The sequence below is a fragment of the Macrobrachium nipponense genome, chromosome 37 (assembly GCF_015104395.2).
Source record: "Macrobrachium nipponense isolate FS-2020 chromosome 37, ASM1510439v2, whole genome shotgun sequence".
Taxonomy (NCBI): domain Eukaryota; kingdom Metazoa; phylum Arthropoda; class Malacostraca; order Decapoda; family Palaemonidae; genus Macrobrachium; species Macrobrachium nipponense.
This window is the reverse complement of record NC_061097.1, coordinates 37246050-37266179: the sequence shown is the minus strand read 5'-3', so window position 1 is coordinate 37266179 and position 20130 is coordinate 37246050. Positions and strand designations below refer to the sequence as shown.

The 20130-nt window shown below is 43.8% G+C and overlaps 1 protein-coding gene across 1 annotated transcript in view; it reads left to right on the top strand.

The window, feature by feature from the left end:
• Nucleotides 1-19574, top strand: part of LOC135209146 (squamous cell carcinoma antigen recognized by T-cells 3-like) — a gene marked incomplete in the record, with an annotated part of 60601 nt that extends 41027 nt beyond the window's left edge. Inside the window, 5 exon segments of the mRNA XM_064241802.1 lie at nucleotides 3730-3888; nucleotides 6527-6677; nucleotides 17035-17083; nucleotides 18185-18454; nucleotides 18566-19574. Coding sequence (XP_064097872.1) covers nucleotides 3730-3888; nucleotides 6527-6677; nucleotides 17035-17083; nucleotides 18185-18454; nucleotides 18566-19356 — 1420 coding nt within the window.
• Nucleotides 19575-20130: the final 556 nt, after the last annotated feature.

The window sequence follows — 20130 nt, the reverse complement described above, 5'->3', positions numbered from 1 at the left end:
CGTGCGCTGTCATGCGCTGTAGGTTACGTCTCTCTCTCCTGCGGGATTGACTGACTAACCGTATCTCTGTGCTGACGGTTACGTCTCATGCGGGATTGACTGACTCAACTATATCTCTGTCCTACAATCACGGACTTTAGCTAAGATTGAGGGGATTTCTTACGTGAATGAATAAACGTTGCATTCGTTTTGCCTTACTCAATGTTCACAAGGTTATCTCTTAATCCTTTTGGTGCTCGTTACCGCACGGTATGGAACTACGAGTCTACCGCAACATTGCACTTTTATATGCTCTCCTGCTTAGGCAAAGCGCAGCCTTATTAGGGAAGTAAGCATACTCGGGGAGGGAATGGATGAGCTTGCTGGGGACCATTTCCTTCCTAAAGAAGTTTGTTTCCCCGAATAGACTGCAATTCAGACCACAGTTTTTTCCTACCGGGAAACTGAAATATTATTCAAGATCTAGGAATGATTCTGAACATCTCTCAGTGCGTCTATCACCTGAGGTGATAGAAGAAGGTGCGGACATCTGGATAGGTTTCAGATGTCCTAGATCTTAATCTGAAAGAAGTAAAAGCGATTCGGTAGTCCCTCCAGTCCTCGAAACGAGTTTTTGGGAACCAGTGGTCCAGATCAACTCTGATATTCCACAGCTCTCTCATATCTTAAGAAGTATCTTCTCTCGGTCCTTGTTCGAGTTTACGAGAAAGAGCCTATTATAACAACAGGCATAGAATGTAACGATCCTCTACAGGTTCGTTACAGGATTGCAAAAGTCCGTACGAATCGTCTCGATCGACGGCAGCAACTATTTACTTCCGAGTGGAATCTTTCTTTAGAAGTAAGTTGAGAGTTGTGTAGACTTTAGGGACGCCCTTTCATTCTTCTCTTCGATATGTTGAGGACGAAGAGGCTTCTTCTTCTCTGCTCCCTTATTCTCGATCCGGGATCGGTACCATTAAACGCCATCCTATGATATTGAACGGGGATGGATGTTTAGTCTTTTTTCCCCTTTTTCAATCGCTTAGGAAATGTAATAAGAGGATTTATGACGTCACAGGGAGCGACAATGACGCTGATCGCCCCATGTTGGCCTTCAGGATCCTGGATTCACAGAGGTCACATACTTCCTAGTTCACTTTCCAAGGACCTTTTCCGAGAGAGTCGGTCTTCTCTAACTCGAAAGGTACCTATAACCTCTCCGCTCTGAGTCTGACTACGTTCAGACTATCGAGATGTTGACAGGAATAAGATTACCGTCTTCCTTTTCCGTCTGAAGAATGGGATAAGCTGGCAGTCATTATTAAAGAATACGCAAATATGTTGTTGACGGCCTTGGGCTCAGAGATTTGCGTCTGTCAAACAACAAAGCCCTTCACGATTTTGAGTTCTGTGGAATCTCGAAACTCGCTCACCATCTACTTTTTGTCTCACCTGTTTTCTCGGAGTCAGACACTCGTGCGAGATCAGGCGACATATAGTAGCCCTGAGTTTCTTGTTGACGAAGTCGGTTGCGTTTATACACCCCCGATAATCATGTAACGAGACCAGGTTGGACTGTCAGGCATTCTTCCTTCGGGACTGAATCGCCTTTTTGCTCCTCGCTCCTTTCTCCTGGCACCAGAAGCTCGAGTCAGGAGTTGATTCGCTGACGACGTTGGGTTGCGTTGATACACCCCAAGGTTTGCTTAGATTGAATCGCCCAGGCAGTCCAGACACTCATCCTTCAGCGAAGAATAGTGCCTTATGGTCTTCAGGGTACAGCCTTGCTGTCCTTGATTCGTCTGACTGGTCAACTGGTCGGTCACCTGACTTTAGTACAGACGTACTGACTGTGCATGTCCAGATCGAAGCTTTCAATGTGGAACTTAGACGTAGTCTGAAGTTCTTGATGTCAAAGCATTCGAACCTCTCCTACCTGTTAACTTCTTGCATGTGATCAGGAAGGCCTTCTTCTAACCACCCTAGATACGACAAAGAGGGTTAGTGAAATTTTAAGCCATCGTCACAAGTTTTGGCTTTAGAGAACACAAGGCGGTGTGCTCTCTAAGCCTTCCGTTGTGGCCTAAGAATGGAAACCCGTTTTGTCCTTGGCCAGGAGCTTGGAAGCAAGGATGGCACAAGTTAGTGGGCAGGAGCCAGAGAGAGTCCTGTGCCCTGTCGGGTCTCTCAAGTTTTATCTACATAAAACTCAAGAAAGTCGAAGTCATTCGGGCAATCTGCAGTGTTCCGAAAAAGACCAGACTTGCCCATATCGAAGAACACCCTGGCTTTAGTGTTAAGGAGTTCTTTCAAAAATGCTCCTTCATTGTGTTTGCACAAAGATTTGAAATCTTTTTATCTGAATGCTCACGAGGTGAGGGCGCGGCCTCGGAAGCATTTCAACAGAGCATGGCACTCAGCAACATCCTGAGTACCATGTTTTAGCGAAGCAACTCTGTGTTCACTTCACACTCCCTGCGAGATGTGAAGATGGCATATGAGATATGCTGCTCGCTAGGGCCATACGTGTCTGCAGACACAATCTTGGGGGCAAGAAGTACCACTCATCCTATCCTGTAGAAAATGGTTAGGAAGAGCTCTTAATTTAGTTGTTGAGTCGCCGACAACGGCGACTTCTTAACTCTTAAGCCTTAGTTAACACACCTTAACTTTGGCTAGGTTGGTCAGGTGGTGATATATATATTTATATATATATATTTATTTACTTACTTCTTAGCCCTCATGGTATGGTCAATATGGTCTAGTCACATTGTGGTCACGCCCCCGTTGACAGATCATCTGGAGTGCACCAGCTTTATAGGTCTCTACCTCGCTGGCAACTCTAGTAAAGCAGAAGCAGACTTGGGTGACAGTAATCACGAAGTCCGCTATGCTAACAGGTGGAACCAAGATGTAAATCATCTGCATGCATTTGTTTCCCAAAATCCTTCTATTCTGTCCCTTCCCACCTCCAAAGGTGGGATTCAGCTATATATATATATCTGACAGGTAAGTTTCATGAACAAAATGATATTGTTATGATACAATAAAGTTTGTTCATACTTACCTGGCAGATATATATATAGCTGTATTTTCTGAAGTCCGACAGAATTTTAAAAACTTCCGACACATGCAGTGGTCGGTCAGGTGGTTAGTACCCATTCCCGCCGCTGGGAGGCGGGTATCAGGAACCATTCCCATTTTCTATTCATAATTTTTATTTCCACTGTCCCCTGAGGGGAGGTGGGTGGGTACTTGATTATATATATCTGCCAGGTAAGTATGAACAAACTTTATTGTATCATAACAATATCATATTTGTCATTACTTTGTAGTCTCTTATTTCAAAAATAGCATATTATTTTTATTTTTATTTTAAGTTTCCAGTTTGTGTGACATTAAAATTTAATTTGTAAGTTTGAGAAACTGACAATAAATTTTGATTTTTTAAACAGCTTTATATACCATTCTTGAACATAATACAGAATTGGTGTATGCTTAGTCAGCACAGCTAAACGGAATTTAAGTTGTATGTCAACAGTTAATTATTCTCAGTATGAGAAGTAAAGCATCAAAAAGAAATCATGAAAGAACAAAAACACAGAATAAGGACATTCTTAGTTTTGCTCAAGATTTCACTAGTACACGTTACTTGTAATAGAAGTCTTGATGCATCCTAATTCTTGTCAAGTCGTGCATATAATTTCATGTTAATTCCTGTACTATTTGGTTTGACTGGATTTTCAGGAGTTATGGATCTGAGAAACATTGTAGAAAGCTTTTCCGTCGTGCCCTAGAACGTGTCTGGGACTCTGTAGAAGTGATTGGTGATGCATATCTTCATTTTGAACAAGAACTTGGAACATTGGAGACAATGGAGGACTTCATCAAAAGATATGATGACAGGTAATAATAATAAATATGAAAAACAACTCTGCAACCATACAGTACTAGACAAGATATTAGGCCAATTAGTGTCAAATTTTGAAGGAACAGAAAAGTTGGGAAGAAATTGCATCAGTGCGTTAGGGTGCCTATAGCACATAAAGAAAGGGCTGGAGTTTGGACACTGACAAGGAGAGAGCTCTCAGTCACTTGCTTGGATGGTTAATAAGTGGCTGTATATATTTTTTGGTCAGCACTCCCACCGCAATATTTGCTTACTGCATGTCATTTTATTGCCCCATGACCTTAATATGGGCCAAGACGATGATTTGAGTACGTATACAGATAAGGGCAGAGATATGTTGTTGAAGCAATCTGACCTTAAAACAAAGCAGATATTGGATCAGCTGGTTGTGAGGAGGCATTCAGTTCGACGCTGGGTCGCTAGATTTAATGAAAGGTGGCAGCCATGAGATGCCATCTCAGAAAAAGCAACCTGGTACGCGTAAGAAGACTTCTGATCAAAGTTTGACTGTTCTCAAGCGTCAATTAGAAAAATTGACGCTTGAGAACAGTCAAACTTAGATCAGAGTTCTTCTTAGGCATACCAGGGTGCTTTTTCTGAGACAGAATCTCATGGTTCCCACCTTCGTTAAATCTGGCAACCCAGCATCAAACTGAATGCCTCCCCACACCCAGCTCATCCGATATCTGCTTTGTTTTAAGGTGAGATTGCTTCAATGCACATAACTCTGCCCTTATCTGTTGACTCAAATCACCGTCTTCCCCCATATTAAGGTCACAGGGGACAATAAAGTGATACATAGTAGGCAAAAATTGTGATAGGAGCGCTGACCAAAAAATATATACAGCCGCTTATTACCTACAAGCAAGTGACTGAGCACTCTTTCCTTGTCAAGTGTCCAAACTCCACCCCTTTCTCTACATGCTGTAGACAGCTTAATACACTGGCAACATTTTTTCCCAACTTATCCGCTCCTTCAAAATTTGACAAGATATTAGGCAGCTTGATGTTAAGTGGCCTAATATCTTGTCGAGCACTGTATTATGTATGGTTGATTATTTTTATATTTACATCCAGTTAATTTGACCCAAGTGTTTTACTGTCAGTAATGACTTTTATAGGCCATTAACTTTAGTTTTCCACCAACATTTAAGTGCAAGAAGTTGGAGGTATTGGTAATCATGATTAATATCTTCCCAGATGCAATAGTACTTACTACAGCAAAATGTGTTCTTGTGTCACTGGTCATCCTATACAGTGGAATGTCAGGAGTAGCCTGTTTAACAGCTTTAGATAAAATCTTGTACATGATGATTGATGACTCGCATTATGATGCTTAAAAGTAGTCAAGTCATTTGTTGTTGAGACTGGTAGAAGTGAACAAGCATTTTCAGTTAGTGATATTGAATTTCGTGGCCATCATGAAGTACATGCAAAGTCATGGTATACTTTTGATCTAAACAGTCATGTTTTAGTTTTTATGAATATGTTGGTTTTTACATTTTGGCTTATTTTCTTTATACTGTATCATTAATTTGTTATGTATATTTCTTACCATTCTATCGTAGTCATCAAATTTATTAATTTTCATAGTTGTATTTTGGCTATCAACTTTTACCTCAGATTATATATCAGGCTTTTGTATGTTGCCAGAATGTCTATAAATTTTTTGGTAATTGATTGTTAGGACAACAAATTATTACATGTCAATTTTGATGCTTTAAGAATATGTGAGGTACATATTGTATATTTGTGATTCTAGGGCAGTTAATTTTCTGGACATACATTGATTCCTAAGTGTTATTTTCCTGACTTGGTCAAGTGATTTGATGTATCCTAATACCATAGAATTTAATAACATTGATAAAAAGGAAGGGGTAGTTTTGAAGGTAAGGAAAGAACAGATTGAAAATAAAGGGAAGACAGAAAGTCATGAAGAATTTGCATAGCTGAAGGTGTGAACCAGAGGAGAATTCAGGCAGAAATTGCATTTGAAGGGGGAAATCTGATGTAATAAAATTATGTTGGTGGTAAATTTTTCTTATTAGATATTGAAAATTGTGAGAGAAACGTGATTAATTTGCCCTCATATCCTTGGATCTTAATGGGGCAAGGAACCTAACCCAAAAGAAAATAGTGTGATAGCTTTTGAATTTTTTTATAGCTTTTGAATTTTTTTATATTTGATTATTATCTTGTTAGCTTTTGAATATTTTCATATTTGATTATTATCTTGTTTATATGAAACTTGGAAGAATGGTATGGTTTTAGTCTCTATTGTTATTATTATTTGTAGCAGTAGTAGCAGTGGAAATATCCCTTGAAGTTCTGGTTTTCAAACTGGAGGTATATTTCTAATTTCTCTTGAGTAACTCAAAATAGAAAAAGTGGTTGAAGTTGTAGAAGCTTTTTGCCGATGATTGAGTAGTTAAGAGTATGAATGCAACAACAGTGTACTTATTGAAAGGAAAAACATCAGTTAGATAATAGGATGTGGTCAGTTAACTTCATTTGAACTTTCTTTGAAAACATCCTTTTTTATTTAGTCATAATGGAGATGATGTTTAATCGAAATTGATATTGAAAGGATATAATTTTTGACAAGCCTAAAACTGAGAGTTTTCTGATTTGTAGGATGGCGATAGTCAGGCGAAAGAGAGCTGAAGATGCAGCAAAATTGCAAGCAGAAGAAGAGGCGAAAAAAGATAGGTTCAGCAAGATGAAAGACCGAGGCAGGAGCATCAAGAGGTCCAACAAAGACAGACAGACCAACGGGCACTCCCAGGTAAGGTGTGAGTTTCTCAAGGCTTTGCGTGGGGTTTTAACTTTGCTTTAGTCTCTTACCGACATAAGAATCACACTTATAGAAATTACGATATATCACCACAAGAAATCGACAAACAAGAATGAGTAGAGTTGTCGAAAGGAATTTGAGACATAAAGTAATCACCTTCCCCGTTATATGTCGTCCAGTATCTTTTTTTATTTTAACGTGAGTAAAGAAAGTAGAGTAGTATTGTCAGAGCAAGGGCTATAATGGAATGCAGTAACTTACAAGGAACAAAAGCGCCTCGGCGGCGTGGTTGGTATGAGTGTCCTACCTCAGTGGCCGCAAGTTCGATTCTCGGCCATTCCATTGAGGAATGAGAGATGTGTATTTCTGGTGACAGAAGTTCACTCTCGACGTGGTTCGGAAGTCACGTAAAGCCCTTGGTCCCGTTGCTGAATAACCACCGGTTCCATGCAACGTAAAAGCACCATACAAACAAAACTTACAAGGAACTTTAAGTTGTTCCGATACGTAATACAAACCCTCGGTCCTTTAACAATAGGAAGGTAACTAGCGGCAGCTGGGACGGTCGTAAGCTTCGAACAAGGGGAGAACGGTAGTTAACTGCTTGTCCGATCGTGCGCGCGCCCGAGAGGTGAAGAATCACTTTTGCTTTCGGCCGCGGGTGTGAAGGACGTGTTCGTCATCGCTCTCTGCCCGCTTCATCGTCGTATGCTTTGTATTGGGTTTTTCTACTAATGGTTTGTTTGACTTGAAAATGAAACTGTAAGTACACTGTTTTCATTTTCATTACTTAATTATGAATCAACATGGAGCTATCGCCGTAGAGACGGCGATTTCCGCTCTTTTCATGAATTGAACCTTGAATTGTGTCTCGGTGCCGAGGCGGGCGGGCCAACTCGCGCCGAGTCATGTATTTTTGGGGCGAAAGTGTGTAATTGAAAGATGTAAGTACTCTTTTTCATTATATTTTTGCCCTGTGCGTTCGTTGCCGAGAGCTTGATTGCGCTCGGCAAGAGCCTCTTATTTTGTATGAATAGAATGCAATGAAAGTGAATTCGCAATGCAGTTTTCTTTTCATTTTCAATTATTAATTGCATCAAATTTAATTTTGGATCAATTTCCGCTCTTACCCGGGAATTAATCCTTACGATTTATTGCTGTGAAAGTGAAAATAGCAAGTGCAGTATTGTTCATTTTCATATATATTTATGTTAGCATCATATTATTATGGATCAAGTTTCCGCTCTTACCGGGAATTGATTTTTCCCCTTTAAGTTCTATGAAGTGAATCGCAAGTGCAGTATTCTGTTTCATTTTCATATTACTTTTCACTGCTGTGCGGGGGTAGGGGGGAAGAACGAAGGTCTGCCAGGAAGTCGTCGGAAAGCTCTCCCGCGACTCCCTTGGTATCCGATTCTTCGTCTTCTTTCCTGCCCCCCCGCCTCAGCTTCCTCGTATTTTGTTTTTGGGGTCTTCCTTCCGTTCGGGGTGGGGCATGTCTCCCCCCCCGTGCGTGAGGGAACCCCTCTTACTAATCTGTCTGTGCTACCGCAGGTGCTACATCCGTGGGAGACGACCTTGGACAGGTATGGGCCACTGCGGCTGCAGGGCGTGCCTAGCATCCACGATCTGCTGCAGCGTAGCTAGCTACGAGGTCTGGGGCGGTGACCTTGGAGTGGTCTCCACTACAACCTTCACGGCCGCTTATGCTGCTTCCCCCCGCTGGTCTACACTCCCCATGCTGTGTCGGTGACGCCGTCTGCCGCTTCTAGGGCCGGTCGCCGCCGTACCGAGGAGGGGTATGCCTCCGCCGCCTGTGGTTTTCTTCGTGTTGCCTGCCCCAGACTTCCGCTGTTCCAGCAGCTTGCCCCTGGACCGGCCGCCAGTACCACGCTGGCTGCCGATGATTCTACGAGGCGATGGCTGGGCCTGCCGTACCTGTCGCTGATGTGGTTCCCGCTACTGGCTTGGCTGTCCCTTCTGTGTTTTACCGCTGCCGCTGTTCCTGCCGCTCCTGAGCTGGTTTGCTGTTCCTGTCGCTCCTGGTTCCTGCGCCTGTCCCATGCTGGTCCTGCCCATGGTGTGTCTTCCCCCAGTCCCAGGTCCCTTTCCGGACAGGTGCAGTCGGGCCGTGTTGCTTCGGCAATAGGCCCGACTCCGGCCTGGATGGAGGACCTGACGACTGTCCTGCGTGAGCTGACGAAGAAGAGGAAGGTGTCATCTTCGTCTTCGTCTGTTGCTGCCTCTTCCCCTTCGACTTCTAAGGCCCATAAGCCGAAGAAGAAGAAGGCTGCCTCCCCCCCCTAAGAAGTCACCTTCGGGAACTTCTAAGGGCCCGTCCCCCCTCGGTGGGACGGGGGGTCCTTCTGCTGGTCCTCCTGCTCCTTCGGGAGCGGGGCCCGTCTCCCCTTCCGTAAGGAAGAGATAGACGGGGACCAGAGGAGTATCGGTTAGCTCTGGTACTTCCTCGCCTGGTGCTAGCGGCGATGCCGCTACGCCAGGTTCCGGCTCGGTCTCTCGTTCGCGGGAGATCCCGAGTGTACGCTCTCCCTCGGGAGACCGTGCAGCCAAAGTTTCGGCGCCAGAGTTCGCTCGGCGCCAAGACCACGGCACTGAGCAGAAGGCTGGCGAGAACCGCTCAGGTGACTCTCGCCAGGCCAGCGGCCGCTCTCGCAGCGACCAGCTGGTGACCGGGTTTTGTTATTCCCCCTAAAAAGACTCCTTCGGGAACTTTGAAGGGCTTGTCACACTCCGGTGTGACGGGGGGGTTCTTCTGCTGGTCCTCCTGTTCCTTCGGGAACGGGGCCCGTCTCCCCTTCTGAGAAGAAGAAGAAGACGGGGACCAAGGGTGTGCTGGCTACCGCTGGTACACCCTCGCCTGGTCTTGGCAGCTCTGCTGCTAAGCCAGGTACCGGCTCGGTTTCTCGTCCGCGAGAAGTTCCGAGTGTACGATCTCCTTTCGGGTGACCGTGCAGCCAAAGTTAAGACGCCTGAGTTCGCTCAGCGTCATGACCGAGGCACGGAGCAGAAGACTGTCGAGAGCCGCTCAGGTGACTCTCGCCAGGCCAGCGGCCGCTCTCGCAGCGACCAGCCGGTACCATCGGCGGGTGGACGTGACGGTCTCTGACCGGCCACGGGTTTTATTGAGCTGGGAACAGATCCCCCCAGGTCCCCTCGACCGACGGTACCAGCCTCGGCTGGTACCAGCGGTTTGACGTGCCGCGAGGACGCTCACCGGTCTCACGGCGAAAGCGAGCTCTGCAGGTCACCTGACCGCCGCTCCCACAGGGACCGGGCGGATACGGTGACCAGCAGCAGCTCGTCTGACGCACGGGACCGGGGTCGACGTGCTCAGTCGAGCCGCTCGCCACAGGTGAGCGGCACGGCCAGGCCTGCAGATCGATCCCCACCGCGGGTTGGTGATCGGCTGCAGCCCCCCACGTAAACGCTGGTCCTGCCAGCTGCTCGGGGGGTGGGGAGCGTCAGGTCTGTACTCTCCACTACCTTCAACTTCCTCGGGCTACACCGGGAAGAGCGAGGTAGCTAGGAGTGATCGTGAGAGGTGCGCCGCTCCCGATCCCGTCACGACGCCGCACGTGCCACGTATGGTCTTAGGACCAACCAGGACGTACGCGCAAGTGATTGGAGGCGACCGTCAGGGGGGGAGGGGGTAGCGTCAGTTCTGTCTCTCCGATACCTTCAACTTCCTCGGCATACGCCAGGAAGAGCGAGGTATATAGGAGTGATCGTGAGAGATGCGCCGCTCACGATCCCGTCACGACGCCGCACGTGCCAGGTTGGTCTTAAGACCAACCAGGACGTACGCGCAAGTGATTGGAGGCAACCGTCAGGGATCTGTTGCTGGTCCTTCTTCTTCTGGAGGAGGGTCCTGTGAGCTGCTCTTGTTGGAGGGACTGGACGGTCCTACTCCTCAAGACGCTGTAACTTCAGAGATTCAGAGTAACTTTACCCAGGTTATTGCACTGATTCGTCAGCACAACGACCTGGGGGAAGGATCGCCGCTCCCACCAGCAGAGCCCATGTCTCTGCTCGAGTCGTTTTGGGGCCCGAGAGGGAACCCAAACCGACGGTGGGTTTGCCGCGATCGGAGCTTGCCGATTCTGTCTTGAACCAGAGTCTCTCGTCTCCGGACAAGAAGGCTCTCTCAGTTCTGGCCGGTCGATCAAGCTACTTCCACCTCCTCTACTGCGACAGCGGCGTTTCTACGTGTCTTCGGACACCGTATTTAAATACTCCTTCGGTCCTCCTGAGAGGTTTCGACCTCGACGAGGACTGGAATGAGTCGGAGGACGGTATCGGCTCTCTCCTGTCAGGTGTCGATCAGCCCCACCCAGACGACGTTCACAGTGGCGGCAGACCCTTACCTACAGTGAGAGTTCGTAACCCTCCTCGGGAAAACGTTTCTCCTGACGATACGTTTTCCCAGACTCTGAGAGACCATCGCCGCAAGGCGATGGCTGCTCCTACTCTTCTCCAACTGCTAGTTCCACTGGGAAGGCGAGCGAGTATCCAATTCCTCCCCCATTCTCTCCTTACGGCTACGAGGGAAAGGGGAAGGATCCTACAGAGATTTCTCTGTAGGATCCCACGTTGGGGACTGCGCTACCAGGGGGACCTTCGGGTCCTACCTGACGTAAGCCCCGGTCGTTGAGGAGGGATCCTGCCCCATTCTCGTTTTCTACGGGAATCGAGAGGACCACCAGCCGATATCGTTTGACGAATTCGGTGGGGGTTTCGCAGACCGCTTAGAATTCTACGGAATTCTAGCGCATTCAGAGTGTTAGAGTTTCTTACGATCTCCAAACACTTAGGCGAGACCACGGTCCAAAGTGAGCGAGACGAGAATCCCCGATATGTTACACGATAATCGGGAACCTCGCCTATGCTCGAATTCCTGGAATTTCTAGCATTAGGAAGAAGACTGCTGCTGAAAGAAGACTATCTCACAGTAGGCGACCAACCTGGAATAGAGAAGAACAGACGGGAATATCCAGTTTGGCTTGAACTATCGTCTTAGTATTCTGTTCACCATTGAAGCTTTCCTTCGAGGAAGACTTCTTCACTCTCTTTGATAGAGACTGAAGGTGGTCGATCTCCAATCCTTTATTTTGTTTCTTGAAGGAAAGAATTTAGGATGGGAGATCGTTGTTCAGAATCCTACAAATATACTACGTATATTAACCTCGCGACATTGATTCTGCTAAGCAGTTGAATGGTCCGAGGGGTAGGCGCATATCCTGGTTATTCTACGGATTGCGACTTAGACGAAAAGTATTCTAATTGAACTGCAACTCGGGTTGCCTGCAACCTCCCAGGAGTTTCCAGTTTCAATTTTATATACTTATGGTGTTGTCACAACAACACCATTTAAGCTTTTATATTTACCGAAATTCGTTTCGCATAAATATAATTGCTCGAGCATATCTTTTTATGCTCGGTGGTTCTAGCCGAACGCATTCCTTCGTGGAAAGGATTACTTGGCAACTCAGGATGACGAGTCAGCGACAGCTACTGCGTATTGAATTGCCCGAGGCATTTCAGTACCAGCTGCCGCTTTGAGATGGACGGTTGGTTATGTCTTTCTCACCTGCTTTGATTGAATACCAACCGTATCTCTGCCCAACAATCACGGACTTAAGTCGCTGATTAACGGGGATTCTCGCATACATGAATGACCATCTACTGCTGTGACGCTAGTATTCATCGTCTTCGGTATTGCGAGAATTTTAAACAGAGATATCTATTCGACTCTCATCTTTCTGTTTACCGCACGGTAACAGAATTCTGTAATAGTCTCTTGCTTGCATCGTATCTCGATAATGCGAATGATTTTTGCGGAATCTGAGTTTGTCCTCAAAATATCTTGTATTCGGAGGTGTGCAATTGTTCATTGTTCACCCCGGATTAGCAGATGTATTGAAAGACATCGCCTACTCCCACACCTTGCCAGCTCTACTTCCAAACGTTCAGCCCATGAGAAGCAGTTCTTCAGGCGGCTCTCCCCTGTGTTTCATTACTGAAGAACGCCCCGCTTTCATTGCACAACGGACAGTAATGAAATGGCGGTTAGCGTTTTCAGTCATTTGTAAGCACAGGTTTAGAATCTTGAGATTCCTTCTCTCGATTCAGCTGGAAGACGTAGGTTGCATTCATTGCCTACCTTCGTCTTCAACGTCACATAGTGTTGTTTCTCCTTAAGCTGAGATTCAACGTCTATGAGATTTTCTTGCCATCAGGACCTCGGTCTTTTGAAGGCAATTGACTTTCGCCTTTTGAGCTTATGCATTAAGAGAATCATCGCCGCGCCGTCCGGCATCGGTGACTAACAAATATTTTATTTGTTTGGTCTCTCAGCATAACTCTTTAAAGGGCGAAGGTCACGTGACTTACCCGGATGCTTGGACAACTTGCCTCTACTGATTCCGAACCAGTCAGTCGGCAGCTGTCAGAGCGCCCGAGTCAGTTACGAACTATGCTGTGGACTTAGTTCGGTTGTTCCAGAGCAATCATTACTTCGTCTTAATAGCTTGTCAGTATGAGTACTGTACATACCAAAGTCGAGAAGAGGGATAGGTCATACGACTATTCCCTTCTTTTCGTCTTAGGTAACTGCATGACTTCTCTTGAGAAGTCAAGCACAAAGGGATGGGGATTTGTGACGCTCGATTTCGTACCGATCTTCGTAGCGAAGACTCAGAACCCTTCGGTAACTGACGATTGGTTCGAGTCCTTCACAATACCCTCCCTAATGGACTTCACCGCCTCCGATACGAAGGCTATGCTGCTTTGTCCTGTGAAGGCGCGACGGAGCTGTCTGAAGAAACTCGACACCCAGGATGAGTGTGGACGCCTCTTCATCATTCTCTCGCGTTCCGCAAGAACTTCTCCGTGGCGCAGGTAATGAAGGCAGGCGCCTGGTCCAACCGGACCGCATGCACCTCCTTCTACCTTCAGGATATTGCCCACAGTTCCTTGGATCTTTTTCCTTGGGAACCGTGGTGGTTGCTCAACACGTTGTGTAGTTAACCCAGACCCTCGCAGGCTGAACAGCATCGAGTCCTGGTGTGACCGTAAGAATGGATGAGGAATGAGAGTGTGACTGGCTCCTCTTCCCATCTTTTTCTTTTTCCTCTACCTCTGGGTAGAGGGACACGGTCGTCACCCTGCTGGGTAAGGACGAGATGCAGGTGAGCTACTCAATAGAGCACCATCCTATCCCTTTCAGTAGGGATAGGAGTAAATATCCACCACTTCCTCCAACAAGGGGGAGGAAGTGGATGCCAATTTGAGACAACCCATCATTTTATGATTGTCTCTTGCAAACAGGAACAAGTTCTTGCTTGCTGGTACGAAGAGATACGCTTGCCTCTCTCTTAGTACTTGGCCCAGAGGTCTGACCATTGATCCTGCGGTGCACACCCCGATCAATCGGACAGAGGTTTGGATCCCTCCCTTGCTCTTACGACCAGGGAGGCACTCCAGGGTTGGACGAACACCAGTCTGTTCACCAAAAAGACTCAAAGATCCTTCCTCCCCCACGCCAAGAACGTGAGTCTTCCTATTGTTCAAAGGACCGAGGGTTTGTATTACGTATCGGAACAAATGACAGTTTGTCGAAAATTGCATTTTTCCTAACTATACAAACCTGAGGTCCTTTACATATAGTCCCACCTCATGCCACCCCTCACTCTGCAACTTTTTGCATGGGCCTAAAGCAAAAGTGATTCTTCACCTCTCGGGCGCGCGGGCGCGCGCACGACTCGGACAAGCAGTTAACTACCGTTCTCCCCTTGTTCGAAGCTTACGACCGTCCCAGCTGCCGCTAGTTACCTTCCTATTGTTAAAGGACCTCAGGTTTGTATAGTTAGGAAAAATGCAATGTTCGACAAATTGTCATTTTATGTTGAGTATCTATTATGTTACTCTTTCATCATAAAGCCTGCATTTAACACTTGAATGTGTGTACAAAGCTGCAATGGACAATAGTTAAGTGCAAAACTTAATGCACAAATTATCTGCAACTCAAATGTCAAACCAAAAACAAAAATTCACCCTCCAAAACATTAACATAAAGATGAGTGTCAAGGAATAAAGTTTCCCAAACAGTGCCAGATATCATAACAGGATAGTTGCACATAATATATATAAGTAATATAATAGCCAGCTTCACCAGAAATCATCAGATAAGGAGAAAATGAAGATATCAGAACCCACAGACAGGTGTAGGTGCATGTTCCACAATAATCTTTGCAAACAAAAAAAATTATTATTTAAAATAAAGTCTAATTGTCAAACAGTAAGGTAAATCATCAAATTACAAATATCTTTAAATTCTGATCACCTGTATATACTGTAGTAACATCAACAGTAAAATAACTCAATGAAATATTAATGGCCTCAAAACGTGCATGCATCATGGTGAACTTCAAAATCTCCTCAAAGAACAGCAGCTAGTTGCATTGTTTGGCCCTAAGTTAATAACAGTTCCTTCATTTGGTAACCATATTTGAGCATCTTCATCAAATGAAAGAGACTGCTTAGGAATCAGTTTCATTGTCATTATTTATTACCTCTAGTGCTGCATGTCAAAGGCTGTGTGTGAAATACCACCATTTGCCTTTCCTGAACTTTCATTTCCACAAAATCTCCAGCCCTGTTTAATAATTATCAGCCAAGTTGGTCCGGGTCCTTCAAATCTTCTGCTGCCCATAGCAGCCCAGCTGATACTGTCATATACTATTCTTCTCGGTAGTGCAGAGATAAAAGTCTGAAATCCCACTAAGGGAATGAGTAGGCACCATGCAGAAGAGGCTGCCCAGCAGCGGTATGACAGCTACCCATACGTGAATGCGTACCACCCTTCCTCTCCAAGAAAGTGGAGCACTCATAAGCCCATCAGGACTTATTATAAGAGACCTGAGTCTCCCTTCTTTCTTTGCCTATGGAACGATTAAGATCCTGGGGACTAGGAAGAAGATGTAGACAAGTACAATGAAGAGGCGGCAAAGTAACTGGATTTTCTCCCTATTAACTCACAAGCTTCTCTTGCCTTCCATGCCAGAGGCTTGGTCGAGGCTAGAACAAAAGATGTCGATTCTACTGGAGGAACTGCCATTGCAAAACCTACTGCAATGGTAGGATCCTCTTCTTTCAGAGCAGACTAAGACATGGGATCAGCTGGGGAGTCATTTTTTGAGATGCTAACTTGGGAAGTAAATTCTTTTTCTCCTTAACAAAGTCTTCCACCATGACTTTTTGAATTTAGCCTAGCTTAACTTTCTTAACAAATGAACAATCTACCCACCTGTACGTGTTCTCCAACTCCAGTATACTCCAGAAATCACCTTAGATCAACAACACAAGACTTACGACCCAAACCCAAAAACTCCTACCAGACAGAGAGCTCTCCCCTACCAACCAAACACTAACGCACGTGTCTCCTACCGGCCTGTGTTATTGTTTACATCCCACCGACGCCGCCGCCATCTTGTCAATGACGTCACAGCCTATGACGTCGCAACACAACTTAAATACATTAACAGGCACCTTCTAGAATCAACCATATGCTGTCCATATTTAAGACACCCACCATATTTCAACAATGCATAAAATACCAATAACAATTGTACAATATATAATCAGACTTAACCAAGTTTCCAAGTTCAAAGCCAGTTCAAATGCATGCAGAATACCCTTCACACGAAAGGCAATGGTTTGTATCTTCACACAGACAACTAAGGTTTTATTATAAGAAAATTAGTATGTATTGGAATATCATAATCCAGGATCTGTTTTATCAGAAAAATATTAGAATACGTATTGTATTTTGTGAGAATGTTTTGAGAGGCTGACCACCTGTAGTGTTGGACCATTCACTACTTTTAAAGAACAGAATTAGTCATTGTCCATCATATACCTCTTTGGAGGTCGATATGAAGAGAGTTCTCTCCACCCCCTTCTGTCAACTCCTACCAGGTATAGGTCGTCTGTTCTTTTCTTCAAAATTCCCTGGATTTTTTTACAGCATGAAATTTGACAGTATGCAGTGGGTGTAGAAAACATGTCAAGCAAGAAAATAACTGCAAGGAATTATATTTCTGTAGCCATGGCTAAGAATCGTGAGGTAAATTTCACATTGTGAAGTCTTTGCTAAATTATTCAGAATGGATTTAATGCATAGAATTGTAACATATAGAATAGAATTTGAAATATGCTCTTTTAAGTAAATCAGTATTTTTTGCATTAATTGCACTTTGGGTTTTTTTATGTACCCAGTAATAGACTTGAAAACTAAATTCCTATAGTTTTTATCTGTTCTTAATTGCAGGATGATGCTGTATTCAAAACTCCTCTTAATGTTCCAAAGAAACCCAAAGGTGAGTGTGTTTGAAAATGTTGGCTTTGAATTTCCTTAGAATAATGTAACTTACACATTAGTTTGTACATTTACAATCATGTCATTATAGGCATGTACCTATGTGTTTTGATTATGCCATGACATTTTTCATGTGCCTTATTGCGTGAATTACAAGAATGCATAAACGTAAAATGTTGGAAGTGAATGCCAACAGTTAGAAGACAAGATGGTATGTCAGGCTTACATTTGTCACCGAGTTGGGTAAATGTCATTACTATAATTCAGAAAATTCATATTTTGTTAGGCCAGACTACTTGTCATGCCTAAAATGATGGGTATTTTTATTTCAGTAAAGAACATAAAACTTCTCTCTTAGTTTGCTTGTTTTCAAAACGTATCCAACAAAACCACCGGTAACCAGTAAAATCGTCTGACTTTTTAAAACATGGATAAATGTGTTTCACCTAAGTTAGGTTTAACATATATTTCTTCTTCTAACAATACTATAATTGACTTTGTGAACATATGCACTCGAGTCCCTTTATTGGTAGTTTTCTATGCCTCATCTTACACACTTCTAAAAGAAATATATTTGATAAAAATTTTAAAACCTCAACTTTGCCAATAAAGTATGGATGTGAATTTACATAAATGTAGGATTGTTTATGAGTTAAATGCAAAAAATATAAGTAAATATATTTTTGTCTGTGTAAGAACAATGGTTTGCAGGGAACTAGTTCCACATGCAGATGCAGTCATCCATGGCTGGGCCACCTCCTTTCACAATTGTCCCATTGAAAGTTATGTAGAATGAGGTTACTTTTACAAGAGTTTCAGGACAATATGTAACATCTTAGGCTGGGAACTGATCATCTTTACCCTTTAATGATACCATCATGTTAAAGATAATCATTAAATACAAGAATTAACATGCTTTATGCAGTTCTCCAATTTTTTTCTGTTGTAAAATAGTCATTCACTGGCTGTGGAGTATATAGTGGGGTTTTTAAGTTTTTCATTGGAGTGAGACTTATAGTTTTGCTTTTCTGTACAGTGTTATCATTTTTCATTAATAGCCGGCTTCTAACGTTGCATGTAACTATCGGTTGTCTTCTTCCAGGTTTCATATATGACGCCATTTCATCACAGTCAATGTGCAATAAGGATCCTGAACCACCACCAAGTTTCAGAAATACTGTAGCTGCTCCTCCAGGATTTACTAGTAATGCAGGTTCTTCAGGAAGTAGTAAGAGTGATGTAGCACCACCACCTGGCTTTAAGGATGATGGTAGTCCTCCTCCAGGCTACAAAGGTGACATTGCTCCACCACCTGGTTTTAAACGAAAAGCTGATGGAGTGGAGGCAGAAGCTCAAGCTAAAAAAGCTAAACGTAAGCCTTATGCATTATTTAAAATATTCAAATACTATATAATATATTGATACAATTTCTACAATGTGGACTTTTGAACTATAATATTCATTAATTTTTGCTTGCTTTTAGTTGCAGAGGTCTATGGTATTTATACGGATAAAGATACCGATGATGATTTGACCACAGTATTCATCAGCAACTTGGCCTTTGGAATAGATAAGCAGGACATCATTCCGTTGTTCTCTGGATGTGGTGAAATCAAGGATTTCCGACTAGTCAAAGATTACAAGTACCGCAGTAAGGGCTATGGATACCTTGTTTTTAAAACACAAGAGGCTGTGAAGAAAGCTTTAGAAATGGACCGTGTCTCGCTCAATGACAGACCTGTATATGTCTCAAAGTATGATCCAGAAGGACAAAGTCACTTCTTTAAGTATGCAGTGGGAGAGGAGAGAAAGAAACTTTTTATTCGTGGATTGCCATTTGACATGACACAGGATGACGTTAAAGAAGCATTTCTTCCCCATGGCGAAATCAAAGACATCAGACTTGTCAGCTTCAGAAATGGCTTTTCAAAAGGGACTTGCTACATTGAGTACCAAAGCGAGGAAGAGGCTGAAAAAGTACGCCAAGCGATGGATGGTAAAGAACTTCGTGGCAAAGTTATTAGTGTGCTGATTAGTAATCCCCCATCAAAGGACAAGTCCAACAATCCCAAGCCCACAGCCAAAGAAAATACACTTGGAAGTAACAATAAGGGTAAAAATGTACCTGGTGGCCGCAAGAAAGGCATGTTTGACTTGATGCCAAGATCATTAATGCGTGCTTCAGGTTCCTCTGAAAAAGATGACAAAGCTGCAACAGAGGAATCTGCTAAACCCAAGTCTAATGATGACTTTAGGAAAATGTTCCTTAAGTAAAATTTTGTGCACCAGGCAGTGATAACATTTTTTTACTTTAAAAAATGAAAAAAAAGTGGTTTTGCCAAAATCGTTTTTTTACTTGATAACCATATATTGTTTTCAAGGATGTTTAGTTAACTGTATTTTACATGAAGATAAAATATTTGATTTTGCAAGAGTTGCAAATTCTGTAGTTTATATAAAATGTGCAAGTTTTTATAAATAAGTTAATATTATTAGTGCATTTTAGTTATTATATTTCTCCCCAAATAAGTTAACATGAATAAGGTTAACAGCTTTTATTCAAAAGTTATCAAAAAGTGTATACAATACATAAAAATATCTCCAAGCGAATTGTGGTTAAGGGAATCTGCTTAAACTTTAGTTTTTAACCTGATTCTCTCTCTGGAACCACCCCTCCACAGAGAAGGGGCATATACATATACAGTAGTACCTCGAGATACGAAAGGCTCTACTTACGAAAAACTCGAGATACGAAAGCCAATGCAAAAATTTTACTGCTCTACATACGAAAAGTTTTCAAGATACGAAAGGTTGTTGCTGTAAAGTCCCAAGATTCGCCCGGACCACTGAGAACAATTTTAAAGCTCCCGCGCCGCCAACTGAGTAAACTCGCCACCATCCTCCCGCTCTCCCATTGGTTCCTGATGCTAGTCACCCCATAAGGTCCTGCTCTCCTATTGGTCAGCATCTACCCCTTGTACTTTTAAGTATTCTATTGGTAAAAGGATGCTGTAAATTGAAAAACTTATTCATGCAATACATTTAATA